Source organism: Helicoverpa armigera, chromosome 18 (genome assembly GCF_030705265.1).
Source record: "Helicoverpa armigera isolate CAAS_96S chromosome 18, ASM3070526v1, whole genome shotgun sequence".
Classification (NCBI taxonomy): domain Eukaryota; kingdom Metazoa; phylum Arthropoda; class Insecta; order Lepidoptera; family Noctuidae; genus Helicoverpa; species Helicoverpa armigera.
Window position 1 is genome coordinate 1,586,365 of NC_087137.1, and position 22,287 is coordinate 1,608,651.

Below are 22,287 nucleotides of genomic sequence, written 5' to 3' on the forward strand. Positions count from 1 at the left end.
TTAAAAACTGAAAGTTATTTAAGGAAATATATAGTCTGTTTCTTTGAGTGGATCTTTAACCAAATGCTATGATAAACTGGCTTTCGTCGGTGGATATACTTCCAGCGTTTCGAGTCAACTACCTCCCGCACAAGGATGAAGAGAAGGCTGTTCATTAGAAGTTAGTTATAATAACTTTCAAGTATCACCAAACACCTTACCTGTAAATGGAGTTCTTTATCTGCCTAGCCTTTTCCCAACTATGTTCGGATCGTCTTCCAATCTTACCTGATCATCATCCTCCGAGCCTTTTTCCCAATCATGTTGGGGTCGGCTTCCAGTCTAACCGGATTCAGCTGAGTACCAGTGCTTTACAAGAAGCGACTGCCTATCTGACCTCCTCAACCCAGTTACCCGGGCAACCCGATACTCCTTGGTTAGACTGGTGTCAGACTTACTGGCTACTGACTACCTGTAACGACTGCCAAGGTTGTTCAATGACAGCCGGGACCTACAGTTTAACGTGCCAATCTTACCTGATATGAAACCAATAATGGATTTCATTACGAATTACCTATACACCTACTTTTCTGTGACTAGAACAAGGTTATTTTTATATATCGAACGCTTTTTCAGCTAAAGTCACATTGCCGCTAGTATTGATTTTCAGTTGTTTTAAATATAGAAATACTAGTTGTTCGCCATGGTTTCACCTGAACCAAGTTAAAAGTAGTCTCTTTCTTAACTTCTAGATAAAAAATTGCCTATTATAATATCCTTTTTTTAGACTCTAAACCATGTCTTCATAGTCGAGTCATAGTCATATGTGTACGTTTTTATTTAAATCGGTTCAGTAGTTTTGGCGTGAAAGACCAATATACTGACAGACAGACTTTACTCTCACTTTTATAATTGATATAGTAAGGATTATGTTTGGTTTTTTACATAGATATATAGCATTAACATTTATTGTTATTGTGAACTCACGTGCTTGTGTCACATTATTGTTAATGCAATTTCTAATCTAACATGTGCTAGAACTATTTAGTAGTTATAAATACTGTGGTAATGTATGTTTGTTTGTAAGAAGGATACAACAAATAAAATAATTTTAAAATTATTTTATTGTACGTATAAGCTTTAAGATTCCCAATGTAAAAATAACTATCATTCTCTCTTCTCACTGTAACACGTAGGTACATACTTATTCAATGATGACATTTAGTATTTTCAGATCATCATCTTAAAAAACATGTCAATATTGTTACACCATATCGAATTCCAGCAAGCAAAGTCACAGGCCAACAATGTTTTTCATGGGAATTAACACACACACAAACACTATGTAAAAACACAAACGTAAATGTGTGCGTTTTGTTTTGACGCGTAGGGCACGCACACAAGCGCACCTCACGCACACAGACACTGTGCCTACAAGTGAGCATACTGTATACACGTGCACGTTTCCGTTGTGTCGGCGGCATGACGCACGTGCGAGGGGACACGAGGGGCGGGAGGGGAGGGGAAAATAGGAATGAACGGTTTATATAGGACGCGCGCACGCAGATGAAACCAGTTTGATTCGTGAGGTAAACAAATAAACACCTTCGAAAAAGCATCACACTTTGTAAAGCCGGCTGATAGCCAACTATGGGTACGTTCACCTTTTTATTTTTGTTGTTGTAACATTGACCTTAGTGGTATAATCTTAACACTTCATTTTCTATTACTTAATTACCTACTTTCTTCGTTTATAATGTCCTTCATGTCAACACAGTATAATCAGCGTGCTTTATCTATGACCTAAAGTCGTCACCTTACGTCTGTGAAGACCTGTGTCAGCTGTTTATTAAATTAATTCAAGTGCATCGATTGCATCGGAACCTATTTAATAAAAAGTCATGTATTTTTTGCAAATTGACCCTTTATCTATCATTATTGGTGGCATAGCAACACCCCAATTTTCCTGTTACCTATACCCCAAAGAAATTATGACGTCGCACAACGTGCTCGATTTCACCATATTTTACATGATTAGATGGACTTTTCTATGTGATTATTTTTGCCGAATACCCTATATATCCTTTCCTTCCCTCTGCCTAAAATACAGAATTTGACCGTTTTAATTTTGTAAAAGGCTACCTAACGCATATTCTATGAAAAAAAATGATCAGATAAGTAATCTAAATTGGAAATATCCAATGTCCGAAATTATCACTGTCCTATTACTATCTTATCACTTTATTTTAATAAAATGCTTTCCCCATCATCATTAATCAACTGTAAACCCCATTATGATATTGCACAAAGTTATGGTGCTATGCGTCACTCGCTAAGGTAGGTCCATAATAGCGACCTCGCGTGCCACAGTCTAGACTAATTGAATTGACTTCCATTGTCTCACTGTATGTCATACTACGAACTTCGACACGCCTTTGATAGACTGGAATTCTAACTTCATTCGTTTCCTTGCAATATTCGTCATTCTTTTTCATAAAAGTTTGCAAAAATGCGCAGGTACGAGTCTATTTATAGATGTGAGATTGTAAACACGTGTTTTTGCGAGCGTCTGGCTTCACTCACGTTTCATGGAAAACTTATCTCCGCCTTTTGATCTTTCCCAAAATAAAGTATGGATGGCCAAGCATCGGCTAAATAACTGCCGGCAAATACCATTCCTGGCTTTCAGCCCATTCTGGATTTATTAAATTATGGAATGACGCGAATGTAAACAGTTTTAGTTATGTTCCTACCGACGCGTGACCGTGAGTCATCCGTTTTCCTATTACGGTTTGCGAACTTCGTCATAAAACCCAATTAGCATATTTCTTGGTTCTCGGAGGCCGGCCTTCGTGACGTCACTATGACACACCTTGTGTAATACCAGTCGATACTCGGAACATTTGCGGTGCTCAAATATTACTTAGTAACCAGATTGTACATCCATGACATGACGTGATAATGTTTCATTGACAAAGGCATGCATCGCGTTCCTGACACATTATTGATAATTCCAAAGCTCAGGTCCGCTTGGTTTCGTATCGCTACTGAAACCAAAATGTAGTTCATTTAATCATCACGACACACTTTCATCTGCTGTCACATCAAGCAATATCGAATCCACTTATTTGTTTGTTACAGATACGTTAAATATAAAACCGTTAAGTAAGGACTTAGAGTGGCCTCTGGGAGCGTCGTTGGGCGCCAGCATGGAGGCCACTGGCGCAGGAGGGGCCGACGCGTCCACTGCGCCGCTAGCATGCACGTCGAGCGAGGAGCGCGCGCTGCGCCGCGTCGTGGGCCGCTGGGGCGCCGAGTGGTTGAGCTGACTCGGCTCCGGGACCCGCGCCGCCGGCAGCTGGCCTGCCGACCACCCACTCCCGCCGCCGCGGTGGGGGGCCCCCCGCCCCGCCCTGCGACTCAGCCTCCGACAATACGAGGATCTGGTCGCTAAGGCGGAGGCGCTGTTGAGCCGTCTCGTCGTCTCGGAAAATTATGACTCCATCAGTAATTTCATTTCCCTGTACGATGCCTACATGGCAGCCCCGGACGCGACTCTTCAGGAGTACTTCCCGAAGTACAACCCGCCTATCCGTCCCCACAAGCATACTTGCGTCGGTCTGGCCATGGAAGTCGAGAAACTGCTGAAAGGCTTAGAGAAGGACTTCCCTGGTATCTCAAAGTCCATGATGATCGTATCATGTGACGAGAACATCCAAGACTTAGTGGACTATGCGACATCCAGTCCGGGACCTCAGGGGTTCTTGATCGAGAATGAGAAGGACCACGTTATGCTTGCTATTCATGTGAAGGTTGACGGAAGGCCTGGCATGTTCCTGTCTGACCTGGGATACCACATCTCTCGTGTCGTCACGGTGATGGCTGATCGTTGCTACCCTCACACTGGTAAGTTGCTCACACACTTGCAAAATACTTAACCGTTCTTCCATTCTATCTATATTTTTCTACATTACCACCTTCTTCCTCCAGGCTGGTTCACACAATCAGACGAGCCTCACTGCCGCAAGGAGTACAACTATCAGTTCAACGTGCTGAACAGCAACTACATCGAGTGGCACGAGCGGGAGACCAGGGGCGCCGTGGTCAAGGAGCGCCTGTCTCTCGTGTACGTCGCGAAGGCGTACCTCACCGCCGTCAGCGTCACCGAGAAGAGGAATATCGTCTGGGATTTGAGGTTGGTACCATTTAAACCTCACTTTAATCTATACTCATTACTCATATTATAAAGAGGAAAACTTTGTTTGTTTGTTTGGTTGTAATGGATAAACTCAAAAACTACTGAACCAATTTTAAATATTCTTTCACCATTAGAAAGCTATATTATCTGCGAGTAACATGGGCTATATTTTATCCCGATGCGGGAAAACGGCTAGTAAAATATAAAAAGAAAAATAAATGAGTGCTGTAAAAATATGAGACCCTATACCGACTTCAAAAAAGTCTTTCCTGGCAATAATTTCACATAGGCATAGCTAGAAGTCGATATTTAAGTAAACTGGTAATCTAGGTAACAACAGTATTATTTACATACATGGTTTATCACTAAAGTCAGTACATATTGATGGCACGTTGTGACAATCATGAAACAGTAATAAACCTTATCAAAGAGAACAATAGCGTTTATCTAAAAGATAGCAACACTCTCCAAATAAAATAAATCCTATTTGCTGTTTATCTAAAGCTTTAGATAGCGTTTAATATGAAAATAAATAAAATAGGGATTATACGAAAACCCAGTGGAAATGTCCCCTAGAAGGTGTGGTGATGACGTAGCTAAGCAAAAAGCAGAAGAAAATTATTTGAAATCAAATCACATGTCCTAGAACTAAAATATCCATACATAAGGAAATGTTAATTGTCCTAGAGTGTAAATAAATAGCATACTGCAAATGATATATCATGATAATCAAATTACCATTGTACCAGGAAAACATAACTAGCTAACAGATGTTAGTTAGCAATGCACGGTGCAAACCATCTGACACTATGCTAGTCACATGAAACTAATTAACTATTGCTAAACGAGTTATCGTTGCAACTCTTATTTTTAAAGTCACATGCAAATGATTAAGGCATAGGTACCATGTTGCATAAGACACCATATGAATTATGAATCTTATACAATTCATTTAAAAATTGCAGTTCATTTTATACATGTATCAAATTACTCTAGTAGTCCAATACATATTTAAGATGAAAACATAATATAGAATGTCGCTATGGGTTTTGAAGTATTTTTGCTCTCTATGACGTCAAATGAAATACTTAGTAATATATCCATGACGGGTTTACAATATTTCTTGCCAAAATCTTTTTATAGGTCAGATTCAGTCAATGACCTTAAAATTCGTAATGTCTTTTTTCCAGCATATCACATACTTGTCACCCCACGTCCTGTGGGAACTACTTTACACCTGGATAAAAAGTACCCTTAGGTAGGGCTGCTTGGTGACACTCAAAGAATTTTACAAATCGGTCCGTTAGTTCCATACTAGCGACTTAAATCAAACAACTCTTCAGCATTGTAATAAGAATTTATTAATCCATGCTTTAACACTGTAATTTTCTTTCTTCCAGGAGTTTACTCGCCAGAGATCCTAAGGGTCGTCTGACTGCGGGTATCTACTTCCCCATTAAGAAGAAGGACCAACAGTTCACCATGTTCTTCGATGGTAACAACGGCAAACAAAGGAAGAAGCTGAAGTTCGAAACCTTCCTGAAATTGCAAACGGTAATTATTTTATTTACATGTATTCTAATACTCATAATGTAGGGATGTTATTTTCCTGTCAATTTAAATTAAATAGGTAAAAGTTTTTCCTCGTAAATGACCAACGTAGAGGAAAACTAATTTTGCAGTCATAGTTTGCCTAACAATTTCATTTGCTGGCTAGTAACTACCCATTTTAGCCGACACCTAAATATTAATATAAAACCAGCAATATAAATATTTCCTCAATGAAGGCCAGATATCGCTGACGTCATAGGTCTGGCAGTTTTCCAAATGCGTTTCATATTCGCCATGTTTCATTTTATGGAAATAAGATACCTATTAGACTGGAGTAGCTTACAACGCCATCTAGTGGTGGCTGGTTAGAATTAATGCACCCTGAAGAAAAATTAAATTACCTTTATGAAGCGTTTTTCCTGGTAAAAGAAAGGATAAATTATTGAAAAAAAAAAACAAAGTTCCGATTTACATTAGATCGATGTCTTAGCTGTAGTGAAACATTACCTAACAACAACAAACTTACCTCTATTTCGGGGTAAGTTTGTTGTATTATAAGACTATTATAATACACTATATTATACTATATAGTATTATAAGACTTGAATATAGATAGACGGAAGGTCAGATAAAACCGAAAAAATACATGATTCAACAAATATAAAGATTTATCATTACATCGTGAAAAATTAAACCTGTCTTTTAAAAATCGAATACTGCAAAAAAAATATGTGGGTAACACCTATTCTTACCTTTTTACTTTCTTTATTCTAGATCCCAGACGAGTTAGTTGACGAAGTAGAACAATGCAACGACCAGCTTCACCTCCGTGATGGCGAGCTCCTCTCCATCATCAACAAGCTCGCCACCATCATGGCAGACGAGGAGTTCATGGTGGAACTGCAGGAAATCAACGACAAGATCGTGCAACTTTCCGCTGGAAACTAAACCTTATGTTCAAGACCTTAGAATTGCATTCACATTGCTGGTACCCCAGGACATTAACCATAAAATCGTGCAACTGTCCTTTGGAAACTAAACCTTATGTTTAGGACCTTAGAATTGCATTCACATTGCTGGAACCCCAGGAAATTAACGATAAAATGTAACTTTCCTTTGGAAACTAAACCTTATGTGCAACATCTTAGAATTGCAATCACATTGCTGGTGGAGTTCTAATTTGGTTTAAATCGGATAGATTGTTACCGATAGTCGTAGAAAACTAGGCTTAGAAAAGAGTTCATGATAATTAGTATTGAAGAACTCGTAAATTAATGGATTTGACACTTTTGGGATTTTCGTTAAATTAGACTAATTACTTCATTTCTTTAAAGTAGGTTTATATCGGTCTTATAAGGCTGTATACTTTTCACATCTTTGCCTATCTGTAGTTTTCACTTATGTATACTTTTTTATTCTCACTTTTCATGTATTAATTCATTTATGTAGAACACTGTAGATTTTCGTAAAATGGGTTTAAAATGTATTATTATTCTTCACTCTTACATTTGTTCGTGTAGTTTCACATTTTGGTTTTAGATTAGAAATTAGTTGTGACGTAGATTGAAATACTGGACGTATGACGAGACGCGACTCAACATGGGAAATAAAAAATATTAGAAAAATTACTTTGTTTTATTTTAAACATATAAATTCATGCTACATGCTGTGTTCACCTTTTGTAGATAATCCTTTTAATTTTTACATTAAATGAATATTTTGACCACTGTTGAGCTGATATTTTGACAATATCAATCATGCATTAAGCAATTTTTTACTTGGCTCACGTTTAATGACAAATGTCTCGTCCCTGAGCTTTTCCCAAGGCTCGGGATGAGCCTATAATGGAAAATGTGTATAAAAATAATTAGACAACAAAAAAAATACACATGCTGAAATAAAATAGTCGTAATAAAATATTCATAATTCTATCGAGAGGCCTACGGGCTACGGCTACGGGACTCCTATTATGTTTGACTACGAGATTAGATGAGCTACGCCGTAGGCTTAATTTAATACGAAATTTTAAATGTCAATTTACTTTCTTAAAAGCAACTTTGTTAGTCCAATAAAATTTTAATAAGTTATGTTATCCTAATGGTTGTGGAGATCAGAAAGGTATTTACTCCATACAAAAAATTGTTCTAAAGATCGAATTACATAAACTAAACTAAATTGAAAGACTACTGATATTAGTCAGTAACAGTCTGACACTCCCTCACGCTGCAGCTACAACGGGAGAGGTAATTTGATGATTTACAACTAGAAAATATTATCATAGGTATAGGTATAATTGATACTGCAATATACTTTTTAGGTAGTCAATAATACGATGCCGTTAGATGGTGACTTTACCAGGTCCAGTCAGAATCCGTCTCATGATCACAATAGTCATTAATGAGGATCATTCACGTGAGTCAGGAGTAACATGACAACATCTAATTGGACGCTTGACTTCACTGTATTTACTTCACACAAGATTTTTTTTTAATCGAAGGCATATTGTATATATTTATAAGTACCTTATTTATAGGTATCCCTTCAATCTCTTGACAAGCAGAACCAAAAATGACAAAAACTATCAAAACAAAAGATAGTGAAGCAGGTAAATAATTTTGATAAACGTCTTTATATTCCTTTTTACGAGAAATGCATTTACCAATTATGCATAAGGATTCAATCGATCTTAAGATTTATGAATGTTTTACATTGTTTATACTAATCTATAAAGAAATGTAATAACATGTTACTCAACTAGGTACAACAAACTTGACACATGTTATCGTGTCCTTCATATAAAAAAAAAACATTTACTATCGAGGGTCCAACTTGAAGTTGTGTAACAATAATAAAGGTAAGAGTCCACACGTGTCCACTCTTGCGCAACTCGCGTTAACTCACAGCGTGACGTCACAGAATTATAACATTGCATGTTTGTATGTTTATACAGCTGTTATAGGAAAACATGATTGGTATGCGTGAGGCAAGAGTCACCATGTTGCAGAACTGTTGTTAAACGATGACGTACATAGTGACTCACTGCTGTGTACATATTGTGTGTGTTATATTTATGTTTTGACTTTTCATTGCTGAAATCAGCAGCTGGGGACTTATTTTACTGGGGAGTTTGTTCCGTCATGGTTCCACCACTTCTTCCCTGCTTAATACTTAGGAGGTAGTGAAAAGTGGGCGATTTGAGAATTAGCGATTGGCATTTTGACGTTCGTAATTTTTTAGTTCACTTCCCTTTTGTTAAAGATGAGTGATGATAAAGTGCTGCTATGTTGGCGTGTTCGCTTTTGCTCTATATTTATGTCCTGCACAGCTGGCTGATCTTATTCGAAAACAGACATGACAACGGGTCTGGTTGGCATCATATTACCTACTTAAAGAGTAAGTTGACAATGAAATTACATATTAGTGAGATTGGAGTGCCCGGGTAACTGGTTTGAGGGGGTCAGATAGGCTGTCGCTCCTTGTAAAACACTGGTACTCGGCTGCATCCTGTTAGACTGAAAGCCGAGCCCAACATAATTGAGAAAAGGCTCGGGTAATGATGGTGAGAGAGTGTTTAAACTCAGTAACTCTGTTGCTTTGGGAGACAAAGTACAATTTTGTTCATGATATCCAAAGTTCCAAAGTCTAATGTTAGGAGGATGCATGCAGTTATTGCTATGTCAGCTTATTATATGAACTGCTTCAATGCGGTTACCTCTCGTCCGATAACAGTTACATTACACAATTCGACCAAAGGTTGTTTGTAACTAATTGCGTTTAGCGATAACGTTCCTCGCGCATATACTGCGACGTTTATTACTTTTTTAAACGGTTTTATTTAGCTCACCCCGTTTGTTTTATTCATTCTTGGGTCGAATTTAGTAATTCAAATTTCACCCTCTTCCTGTCAACCGATTGATCTGAAATTTTGTATACACCTTTAATTCCGATGACAATACAATATAGTAATATCAATAACATTGTAAATCCAATATGGCCGCCGGCACAAAATGGCGGATAACGTAGATTTTATCAATCCCATCAATATGGGTATCAAATGAAAGGGCTCAACAAGCAGAATACAATATACTATAAAAAATTGAAATCCAAGATGGTGGCCGCTACAAAATGGCGGATAACGTAGGTTTTATCAATCCCATCAACATGGGTATCAAATGAAAGGTCTCAACAAGTAGAACACAATTTACTATGCAAAATTGAAATCCAAGATGGCGGCCTCTACAAAATGGCGGATAACGTAGGTTTTATCAATCCCATCAATATGGGTATCAAATAAAAGGTCTCAACAAGTAGAATACAATTTACTATGCAAAATCGAAATCCAAGATGGCGGCCTCTACCAAATGGCTGATAACAATTTTTTATCAATCCCACCAATATGGGTATCAAATGAAAGGGCTTCACAAGTAGAAAACTGTCAGTAACTCCAGCGGGGCCCAACAGGGCCAAGGCCTGCCTGGGCTGCGAGATTGTTCGAAAGAGTTACCGCGGCCCTGGTACATAAAAGGCCTACGACGGAACAAAACGGTCTTTAGTCAAGAGTCTGGCACTCCCTCACCGCTGCTGACCCACAGCAAGAGAGGACATGTGATGATTTTTGGGGTTGTTAAAAAAAAAGTATCTGGAAATTGTCAGGTAAGAGACCGTGTAATAATGATGCACTAAATGAATTAGATAGAATGAGGAATATTCGGTAGGCATTTTCATTAAATACTAAAAACTAGAAAATAAAAAATCGGTAAAAAAACTTTTAAGTTAAACGGTTTTATCTTATGTGCACTGAAAACTAGAAAATAAAAAAATAGTTACTTACCTGTCAACCTACGTAGGTGGTCCCGGTCACATTAAACTAAAATAAAAACGTGGGGCCCCTGTGAAATCCTACCTATGGCAAAGCATATCTTTATACTTTGGTAGATCATGAGCTCGGCGTTCGCTGGTGAAGCCGCTACGGCTGATTATTGATTGTCAAAATCTCCAGTTACGATTATAGTAAGTCGATGCAATCCACACCTATTATACCTCTAGAAGAAAGTACTACAGCAATAGTTAATGGGCCCCACGGTTTTATTTTAGTCTAATATAACCGGGACCACCTACATAGGTTGACAGGTAAGTAACTATTTTTTTATTTTCTAGTTTTCAGTGCACATAAGATAAAACCGTTTAACTTAAAAGTTTTTTTACCGATTTTTTATTATTATTTTCTTGTGAATTAATTATTATTTTTGTAGCGAGTACAATGAAAAATGTCATATGATTTTCTTTGATACTATTAAAATTACATAGGTGTAGGTAATAAATAAATATATATTGGCTATGAACTAAACACTAAAATTGAACATTTTGGATTAAACTTTACTAACAAAAAAAAAACTTCATTTATTTATTCATATGTTGCTTGTAAGAAATCGGTAGACAGAAGAATAAGGAAGAAGAAAACATGCTGCGCTGCCTCAAAAAAAATTGGGATGATGATGATTAATTTTCATAATTTTATATAAAACTGTGTACCACTGGTATAAATGGTTGCATATATTTACGGATTTGCTTTTACATAAAAACTCCACATAAAACAAAGCATTTATTAGATTCTTATTCTTAAGTTGTATGTTTTGAAATGACGTTGATTATTTTCTAAACAATCTCGTATCCCCCGAAAACTCGAGACGTTGTATCGATTATTAGAAAATGTAAACAAACATAGTTCAGCTAATCACGAAAACTTGAGATTTCTCAGATAGACCGTTGTGGCTTTTTCTCATAAATAAAAATCTATTCTGTTACTTTGCCGAAAAAGTTCTTGGAATTTTTTTTTACAGGTACATACAGGTACACGTTTTTTCCCCGTATTTTATCCCATATCCAAAAGTGAAGGTATTGCTAAAAGGCTGCCATTAGGTAATTCTTTCGTATCTTCTGCTACAAAACGTATGATGGTGCTTCTGACCACTAGATTCTAGATACCTACTGAATTTAGCGAAGGATCCCGTGTTTTTTGATCTACAAAAAATCTAAGTTATAAAACATAAAAAACCCTTACATCCTCCTTAAGCCTTTTACTAACATAAAAAGCCTTAATTCCAATCATAAGTATTGAAAATGAAAATCAATTTTCAGCCAAAAAAAAAGGCTCTAACAAAATTACAACGCATTACCCTAAACAATGTGTCACGTTGTTCACAAACGTGATAGTGAACCACGAGGCGTACATTTCAATCGGCCATCTGCTAAATAAACCCAATTATTTTACTTTATCTTGTTAGAAAACACTGTATTGTCATATACAGCGTCATGGATTGAACAACGTGTTTTGATAATCACTTGGGCATAGAGACGACGCGTGGTCAAATCAGCTGGCAGGAGGTGGGGCGCGCCGCGCATGCGCGTCCGACATGACGCTACCAGACATAGTGCTGTGCCTCACAAACGTTTTTCAAGTAACCGTTACTTCGGTAACGTTGTTCTTGGCTGAGTAACGAAACAGATGTCGAAGACTCGTCAGTTTTAAAAGACAACACATGAAAATAAATTGCAGGAAAACGTGGAGCTGAATGATAATTTGAACCCGAATTTATTCATGCAATTCGAGCCCTTGCCAGGCTAATGTGCAGTTGGAATTTATAAAAATTAATACTTTCGATAGGCTATGTTAAATAGACAGCTATATAAAGTAAGTAACTAAATAAATTATCTTATCTAAACCACTTATAGGTATCGAAACCTCATTAACGTACTTCGATATCGTTACCAAATAACGAGAAACGGTTTTGCAGAATAGCAGTTACAAAGGTGACTGCACATCACTACACCTGTTAACGCAAATATAATAACGAGGGCACGACAGTGTTCAACGATCAGTTTGTCTGTTGTGTTCGCGGGGGTTGCACGGCTGGATAGAGCGCGCCTAGAGGCAGCCCACTGTTTTCGTTTTTTTATTTGGCTTCTAGCCGTTGTATGGGTAAGTTTATTTATTAACATACCTATCACTTTATTCTCTTTAATTTTTATGTGATTGCCAGTAATTAAAGCCATACTTTAAGACAAAGAGTGTGTATATGTATGTCGATCTAAAATGTCAGGCTGTATACAAACGTAAACAAAGCAATGGCTCGTGTTCCTTTTTTGAAAAACCTAATGACATTCTTTTGACACAGAAGCAGTTAGCTTAATTGAGTTATTAACTAATTTCGGTATTATTTTCTGTGATAAAACGTGTTATTTTTCTGTCTTTTCTGCGAAATTCAGTGACGTGTCCGGAATATTTTAATTATTTTCTAAATCATATACTTTTAAGTTACTATCGGTTATTATTTTCAATTTAAATAACTAGTTTCTTTGTGTGTCATTACCTATTCGATTTTACCTCGTTTCGAAATAATAACATGGCTCATGGCATATCCATGGCTTTCACTGTCCCATACAATGGGCTCATGACTTTATGTGAATGCCCCCATTGTCCTACATGACATTATTTAACTTAGCCATATCCTATTGAATCATGAATCAGAGTTCATCATTGTTTCTATTATTTTATTCTCTTTTGTCATACTAGGTATCGGATATTCTTCTTATGGAATTGCTAAGTTATTATTGACGTACGTTATTCTACGTGAATAAGACTGATTCTTTTGTTAAGAAAATGTGCTAATGAAGTATTGTTATATGTCTGTTGACGAAATAACAGCTGTTTTATAGCAATACGCCCAAAAGGCGCGTTACACAATATTTGAAAATATAAAATTTGTCACACAATCTACATAATACATGAATTTATAATTTGCTCTAATAAAGCGTGTATATATTTGATTTTAGCGATATTTATCTCGGACACTGCAGGACCAATTTTTAAAAATATTTCTGCGTGCACTTGTAGCAAGGCTAGAATAATTCAAGTGTCAAGCATCTGTGCAAACAAACGTTCTTACGATTCATCAATAAATGCGTCATATTTTTGTTATTGTTTAACAAAAGACTGAACTAATGACGTGTTTATATTGAGGAAGAAACACACATTATTATTTTGCAAAATTCAGTTACCTATGACCTGATTAGAAAAAATTGGAACACCTCTTAAAACTTCCAAAAATACGAAGAGGTAAAGTTAGTGGCAGAATTAGGTCAACTAACTTGAACTGCATGTCAAATCGCAAACGAAACTACAAACTCTTTGGAATTTAAGCTGTAGTTTAACCCAGATTTATTTATTTATTTACACTAGTTCCCAGAATTCTGACATTAACTTCATTTAACAGGCTCCCAATTCAATGAAGTTCAGAGATAATTGTTTCCTTCCATTATTATAAATTGCGAATTTGTATCTATGTTTGTTACTCTTTCACGTTAAAACTATGGGATGGTTCTGGATGAAACTTGGCAATAATATAGCTTATACACAGAATAACATGTAGGCATTTTTCTTGTCAAAAACTGGTACTCAGCTGCATCCGGTTGGACTGAAAGTAGATCCAACATGGTTGGGAAAAGGCTAGGTAGATGAGATGATATAGGCTACTTTTCGTCTACATTTGGGAAGTAGTTCGATATGCGGGTGAAACTGCGGGTTAAAGCAAGTGAGGAGTGAAATACTCTTGTATTTAGGCAGAAACAAAGTCCACGTGTATAAGTGTCTGTATGCAATTTGTGTGAAACTTGACCCACTTTCCTTTACGCTGTTACACACGTCGACTGCAGAGTACGAAGTGAGCGCATTCTCTCCACTTCCTAACAACCTTGCAAGGATCTGAAATAACTCCTAAAGTAATGAGGATAGGATCCCATTTCCTTTAATTGTGTTACCCTTTATGAACTCCTTTGTAGTCGGATTGATAATCCTCGAAAAAAATTTAATGTCCTTAAAAAAATAACTAACCCTACGAATTTTTCAAGATCTAAACTCATCTTATTGAAAATTTCTTATATTCTCTCTGTAGTCCATCTATAATGGATATATTACTTAGTATTCGTCTGTATTCAGCTTTAAAATAGATAATATCGTTCGGAAGGCCGATCAAATCGTTTTCAAATTGCCTTCCAGCAAATCGTTTTGCAAGCATGCAAAAGTTAATTCGAAGCTACATTGAGCGTAATATCGATGCCGAATTGAAACTTTATCGGGAAATAAACTTAAAGAACTATTTCATTATGGCATTTTTCCGAAGTTTTGAGATCATTTCGAAGAATCACTTTCAGTGTCTAGTCATTTCTTTGAGAATATAAGACAATACCCATAAAACAGCTATAAAAATATATGAAACAAATACACAACCACGAGTGTCCTATATTCTGTCACGTCATTAAACGTTTAGCAGTTCTGTGAAACAGACGATAAAATAAGTTAATGTCTATTGCCCGTTATTCACGATAACCACCCACGGGTGTCGCTCTGATGTCATGTTAACTGTCAGGTTCAGGGAGAAGGTCAGGCTACTCCCACGGGTCTGTGATACCCACACACAACCCACTGGAGGGTTGAAGTTCAAATGCTGAAAAGTTACGTTGGAGTAATTGAGTTGTTGAGTGTATTTGATGGCTTTTCTGGTAAAGTTTCCATAAGCAGATCGTTTTTCAATATGTCGAATTGATGCATGTTTTACATTTCCCTACTTTTTTTTAGTTTACATTAGGAGGCATATATCAAGGATTGGAACAACGATTAAGCACCTGTATATATTATTAGACAACGCTTAAAGACTCTCTAGTACTAATTTGTGCTTACAGAACCTGTTAGACCGTAATTAATTAACACGCATTTAATAGTCACTTAATTCATACCACAATTAGGAACTCATCAACCAATGCACATTGATAACACAATCAAAATAGGCCTAAAACGTGACTTTCCAACCAGCATCGCTTCCATACTTTCTAAGCAAGTAGTCACGTGAATCTAAGGCCGAGCCTGCACGTGCGGTAAACTGGAACAAAGCAACCTGGCAACCTGTGACCTAGAGCATTCTCCTACACTTCCTTGGAAAAGAGGTTGCATTCTTTTGGTTGCCGAATATAGGCTGTAGATGGTTAATTTTGAGAAAAGTAAATTATTTTGCAGTAAAGGACAGTTGTTCGATTCCTTTTGTTCTGGTAAACAATTATTTTACTCATAATTTGCTGTGATTGAAAGTCGATTTTGTAATAAGTTGACTGATAGCTGCCAAATGAGGTAATAATGAAAATGAAAAATACGTACCTAATTGATATACACAAACCAACCATTTATTGTCAGTTTTTATTTCAAGCATTACCTAATGTTGTCTGATATATTAAAATTAGTCGCTATTAAAATAATTGTTTAAGCTACATGATATTCGTGCTATCAACAGTATTTCCGCACATACAATACCAGGAATAATTTAATACGTTTATTTGTATTAAGGCCAGCTACTTTAAAAAGAAGTTTAATTTTAAATGGAACTGCAATCGACCTCTATGATAACCTACTTGTTCAAGGCCCGTCCTTTCCAATTTCGTTGCTAAGTGTTGCGTCCTTTTTCGTGTAATGTGGTATTACTTGTATTAAGTACATGCTCTATATCGTGATTCGCGATAACATGGCAACACCGATATTTTGCTGTCAATTTCTGTGAAAATTGCCCGCGAAAATGTGACGTCAGAAACCAGCTAAATAAATGATTCTGTACCTAAGTTAAAATTATGTTAAATGTTTCTTGCATGTATTCCCTTTTCAGACCCCCATTCAAAAAGATTTCTTTAGCCCCGCGTCCAATCGATGGTATACTTACGTAGCAAATGAATGTCTGTGCTAAATTAATTCTGCCGTAAGCCCGTAAAATATTAAAAACAAACATATGAATAAGAAACAATATGTGCGCAGGAGTGTAACGAATTATGCCTACACGTGGAATATAAATTCACACTTTATCTTAGTTTTTTATCGATACCTGTAAAATAATTACGATCGATATTTAATTGATTTACGGTGCGATCTTAAAGATATTAATAGCTTTTTGTGTAGGGAAAATTACTATCTTTTTTATTATTGCGGTATTATTAACATGGATTAGAGTTAATTTGTGGATAAAGATAGGAAGTAAATGGGAGTGTCCATTATCTTTTTAGATATTACATAATATCAAGCCTTATTTTTTTTTACCGACTTCCTCAAAGTAAGTTAAGTACACACATCTATGAATTTTCCTATGAATCCCCTTACCTCTATGATTTCCCACCATGAAAGTGGGTGGACATATCAATCTTCCTCTTATAAAAATTTACATACTATCTGACATCAATAAGTGTTGGTAGCAATGCAAGCCACCTGGATCCAACAAAATGGCTCGTAAATCTATGTTTTATTTACCATGCATTCTCTTTATGGAGATTCAGTGCAATAAAACTAGAATAAAACTCTTTCATGAACTCTCTTCAAAAATATTTAAAGAGATTCCTGTAGTGACGATTTTTAAGCAATTCACTTAGTTTTCTGTTTAGAAAACCCTCTTTTCTACTGTATATTTTGAAGTATGCATCTTAGATTTTTTCTCAGTTTTTAAGGTTCAATTTTAGGCTACCACAGAGAAGAAGGATTTTCAAATTAAATTATTTAATAGTTCCAGACTTTAGCGCGTACCGATTAGTGGTTACATATTAGTATAGGGAGGGATAAGCAGTATTTATTTTGCTCTTGAATTTCCTTATAATTTAAATAAACATAGGTTCGTAGGGGAATCACTAATTGTGTATGTGCCAAGAAAGACTAAATTCATTGTTTTTATCCTCAATGATTCACGTTAATATTAGGTCATACTTAGTACTTACTGTTAGTTTCCAAAATATGCGCAATAATTAAAAGCATGCAATTCAATCTTCATCAGAACTATTTACTTTTATTAAAACAAAATTAAGAAAGCTCGTTTTGTGAACTTTTGTGTAAGTAGGCGAATGAGTAAACTCAAACTTCTAAACGTACGAGAAATAAACAAATTAACAGTTCGAAATATCTTTTACAGAGAAACGCTCTTGAACTGAAAAACTATTCAGTGAATCAACATTCTTGTAGTTTGACTCATTATTGTAAGTACTGAGGCTAAACAAAACACCGTGTAGTAACGTTTAAAATACATGCGAACTTTGTATTCGGATTGCTCATGAAAATGTTTACATCATCTTTGTTTTAACAAAGACTGCAATCTTTGGAACTGTTTGGTAAAAACATCATATTTTTTGTAACCCAGCTACAACACACATTTCCATAATTGGCAAGATTTTAAGGCAAATATTATCAGTCAAAATAAAACTCCTATTTAATCATTAAAACCGATTATAAATCACACGTTTTAGAAAACCTTTGTTCTCAATGATTAGCCTATACAAAGACAAATGACGAAGAACGAAGTAAAAAACAAAAGCCAGTTATTGTGCACTTCAGAAATCCAACCCGCATCTAATTTCGATGCTGTCTGTAACAAGTTGGCATTTCTGCCACAATATGCCATTTCATGACACGGCTTATAGGCAGTTTCAGACCTGCTTTTCAGCCTTTATTCTTTTGTTTTGATATATAATATCTGCGCCATTGCACGTTTCAAACCAAAAAAATCGTGTCTATGTAGACCAATATTAGGGACACGGTAGCTGTTCTTGAAAGAGATATGGTAACTGCGCTGGAAAGTATTTCCGTACACTCACAATTTCCATTCCCTCACTATCATAGCCCTATGGGACAGCAATCCTACACGACTGGATGGACATCAGGTGCAAGCCGACATCTTCACGTGACGCGTAAGGCACTCAGTGGGTTTTTAAGGTTCATTTTGCATGCTCTTACGGACTGCGATTTTGTCAAAAACTTGCATAAAACTCCAGTCTGAAACAGTTGTAATTGGTAATAGGGTTACTGACGCCCAGACCCTTATTAGGTGTAGATTGAACATAATTGGCATAAGGGCCCCGGGGGTATTGTCCGAATTGACCCAATAAAGGAGAGACATTGTGTTTCGTGCTAGCGAAGTCATTTGTTATAATAATAGGCAATTCTGTTCAGGAAGTGATGAGTAATGAACTTTTCTATTGATTGTTTACTTGTAGAATTTGGAATGTTCGTCACGAACTTTAGTTGAAATGCAGTGTTGGGATTTTTGTCGTCTCTATTTCTGTTCACAAAAATGGGTAAGTGAAACATGTAAAGTTAGTCAAAAAAAAGACCCAAAATACAGAAAATAGCTTTGTTAAAGTGGGACTTGTAAAAGTTGTAACCATAGCAACAAGCGGTGTGCTCTCATAACACAATATTTCAAAGATCTCGACCAATCTGTGCCCAGACTAAACAATCCGTTCTGGATCTTCTAAACAGGTACCTATATAAAAAAATGTGTGTAGTATTCGAGTTCGCAACCTTTCACCTCCAGACGGTAGGACTTGCGTCTACATCAATGTTGATGACATTATCAAAGGTCTCATTGTGTAATATAATATTTGATGAAGCATTCAACCTTTGCAACAAGTGGAATGAACTTTACTCCCCCACTTGCGAACTTTGGGCGTCTATAAGTATTGTTTATAGTATTTACAGTTGTTTGTCTAACCTATTCCTAGTCTTCCTTAAGTATCGTCTTACCTTTTCTGAGGACGGAGCATTTTAAAATACTCGTCTTTTACAACCAGATATGCAACATCAAACTTGCTACCTGCATTGGCAACCCTTTTGAACCTTTGATAGAATCATCCTCAGTCTTATACCATCTTCACTTATGACTAAGACCCAACACAAAGGCATTGACTAAACTACGTCAGAGACCTTCGAAATGACTCATGCATGACTAACTTCGAGTTGCAGACAACGGGAATCCCAAAACGGGAGGACGTTATAAATATTTTGCACTGTTTCCGAGGAATCCCGAGTGGCATGCCAACGTCAGGTCATGACCGGAGCTGGTTGGAATGAAACAGTTTGTTCTACCAATGTTGAGGGAAATGTAGCCTTGTGACGTCACTGTTTATATGTATTACGATTATTAGGAGGATTGAATTAGATTGCTGAAGATTCTCATTCACCTTCATAAAGTTGAAGGGATTGAAAGGCTTTCAAACTGAAAGCGCTAATCTCAGGAACACTATTGGGCCGATTTGATAATTCTTTCAGTGTTCAACCATTTATCGAGGAAGGAGGAGTGAGCGGAGTAGTTTCCACAGGACGCATGTGAAACCATTGACTGAAACTGGTCGTATATAATTGACAAAAATATACTCCAAATCTTATACTGCCAAGTGTCTTGGAACACGTACGCTGGTCAATAGATGGTGCCTAATAGGGTGTCATTGTCTGCCAAGCAGTGGGTCAGTAAATTCATGATACACTTGGCCGACGACCAAATAGACCCAATTCATTGGAGGAGATTTGCAACTGTAATGTATATTTATGTAAAGAAACTTATAAGGGGAAATATCCAATATCAGATTTGCAACTATGAATACTGTACTGTATATGAAAAAAAACTTATTAGAAAATATACATGTCTATACTTCAGGATTGATGGCGCACATGTAATTTTTCTTGGAAAAATTGTTTTCCTTATACAAAACGTGAGCAAGATAAAGATCTTACAGACATTTCGATGATAACATAATCTGCAAAATAACCGGATGACAATTTGTAGAGATCCTCTTCAGAAGATAAGATACTGTTTAGTTGTCAGGACTCAAAATAGAACTGCTCATACGAAAAACAATTGTTGCCATGGCTGCATACAAATTGTAACTTTGCTAATAAACAATTTGACTCCTTAACACTCGATATTGCACCAACTGAAATCTACTTAGTTTATTTACTATATACTGAAAGTAAATTCGTTTTCTAAACAGATGCGTACGACAGACGTTTGCCAAAAAGGTTTGATGCATCTTATTTTAATTACGTATTGATAAAAACAAATCAATGCGTGCCAGATAGATGTTGTACTAGAGACATACTTACCCATAGGTATGTTGACCGTCTGATGTCACCATTGTATAACAATAATACGTAATTTGGTAATGACACGTAATAGTAGTACAGCTATAGCTATATTGGACGGGAATGTAGGTCAAGATTTAAATTGCAAGCAGTTTTTCTGCCCTTCATATGAATTAGATTGAAAGAATTAAATTAGCATAATGGTGTACGTTTCTTTTCTAAGAATGACGTAACTAACCACGTAAATATTTACCAAAGAGGTAGTCAGTTTTGCATACCTATAGCAATACAATTTTACTCTCAACTCTAAACCTTCAAAAGATTTATGATTATAAGCCTATCTTTAACTTTGCTGTCGTCCACACGTCGCTACATTTCTCTTTAGATTGATTACACACAAAGTCGTTATCTGAAGCTTCGGAAATCGTTTAAACATGATCAACGTTCTTCAGATTTGCAATTTAATCGATTTCACAAACACGTAATCGAATGACGTGTTATGAAATCGGTTCAATTACTCATGCGCCGCATGATGTGATGTGACTGACTTTGATATATTGCACTTTGTAACTCTTCTTCTTTGGCTAAGTAAACAGATAAAATGGCAATTTCTTAGAGACACAGTAAAGCTCTATTTGACTCATCACCCTCCCGCCCTTATCCCAATTTTACTTGGGGTCGGCGCAGCATATTTTCTTTTTCCATACTTATTCTATCTGCCGTCATCTCCCAAGTAACATTCTTTTAACCGTATCGATTCGACCTTTACATACCTAAGGCATTTCTTATTTTATACAAATTAGCAATGTCGGCTTCTATAGCTATCGAACTTAAAAGCCTGTCGTATAAGCTTATATTGTATGCCGCTGTATCAATATACATACATAAGGTTGCCGAAAAGTGATGATATGTTATCAATTTTCACGCACCTGAAGTATGAGATCAGCTCCTCCAACGAGACAATGATTGATTGACGACAAGCTCCTCTTACGATAAGGTTCTACTGTGTACCTACAGAGATTACACAATTTACACCTAAAATACGCAATTACCTACGCATCTTTCAGTGGGTCTCTGTGGGTATCTGAAACCGTCTGAAATGAATCATGAAGATAAGGTCTTCCTCTTGAAACTTTCAAGTAGTTACGAGGAGATTCGCAATAATTAATTAAAAACATTATTATTATTAATTTAAAACATTATTGTTCAAAGGTCAATATTTGTACGCACTTGCCATATTGCAGACGCAGGTAGATATCTACACGGGTCACCTATTTTTGTGAAAAGAGCATTGTAGACGATTGATAACCGTAATCCGTGAACTTGAAACGTACGCCAAATGTTATTTATATCAATCAATGCCGACATTCAGAATATCGAAACATGTACACATCTCTTGAATATAGAAGATATCTCAGTCTGAATTTGATTCTGGCCTCTTAGTACTTCTAGCAAGCGTATGACTTATCTCTATTTGTTCTTTCAGAGCGTGAAAAACCATCATCAGGGTTGTTAGAGAAGCAGCGTGAGGCGCTCGTCAAGAGCGTCGAGGTCGCTACGGATCGAGGCCGGGATGAAGGCCTGTACGAGAGGGGGGCCGAGGCCGAGCCCGCCGGGCCCCGCGTGGGCC

The 22,287-nt window shown here is 36.6% G+C and overlaps 2 protein-coding genes and 1 long non-coding RNA gene across 3 annotated transcripts in view; 2 read left to right on the plus strand and 1 right to left on the minus strand.

Annotated features, from left to right (window-relative positions):
• The window catches only part of LOC110373175 (myeloid leukemia factor), a 238,890-nt gene that overhangs the window by 200,808 nt on the left and 15,795 nt on the right, over nt 1-22,287 (minus strand). The window lies entirely within an intron of this gene.
• On the plus strand, nt 1,478-7,125 carry LOC110373194 (uncharacterized). Its single transcript, XM_021330376.3, has 5 exons — nt 1,478-1,633; nt 3,121-3,885; nt 3,970-4,174; nt 5,578-5,731; nt 6,503-7,125. Exons 2-5 carry the CDS (start codon nt 3,516-3,518, stop codon nt 6,674-6,676), a joined length of 903 nt encoding a protein of 300 aa, XP_021186051.1. The 5' UTR covers nt 1,478-1,633; nt 3,121-3,515; the 3' UTR covers nt 6,677-7,125.
• On the plus strand, nt 12,476-22,237 carry LOC110373206 (uncharacterized). Its single transcript, XR_002429360.3, has 2 exons — nt 12,476-12,707; nt 22,144-22,237. It is a non-coding gene; the product is annotated as an uncharacterized LOC110373206 (long non-coding RNA).

Bases quoted from the DNA above. Each gene is read 5' to 3' on its own strand.
- LOC110373194 (XM_021330376.3), top strand. From the start codon at position 3,516: ATGGCAGCCCCGGACGCGACTCTTCAGGAGTACTTCCCGAAGTACAAC. The intron at 3,886-3,969 runs GTAAGTTGCTCA...TTCTTCCTCCAG, and splicing joins TCGTTGCTACCCTCACACTG to GCTGGTTCACACAATCAGAC. The intron at 5,732-6,502 runs GTAATTATTTTA...TCTTTATTCTAG, and splicing joins CCTTCCTGAAATTGCAAACG to ATCCCAGACGAGTTAGTTGA.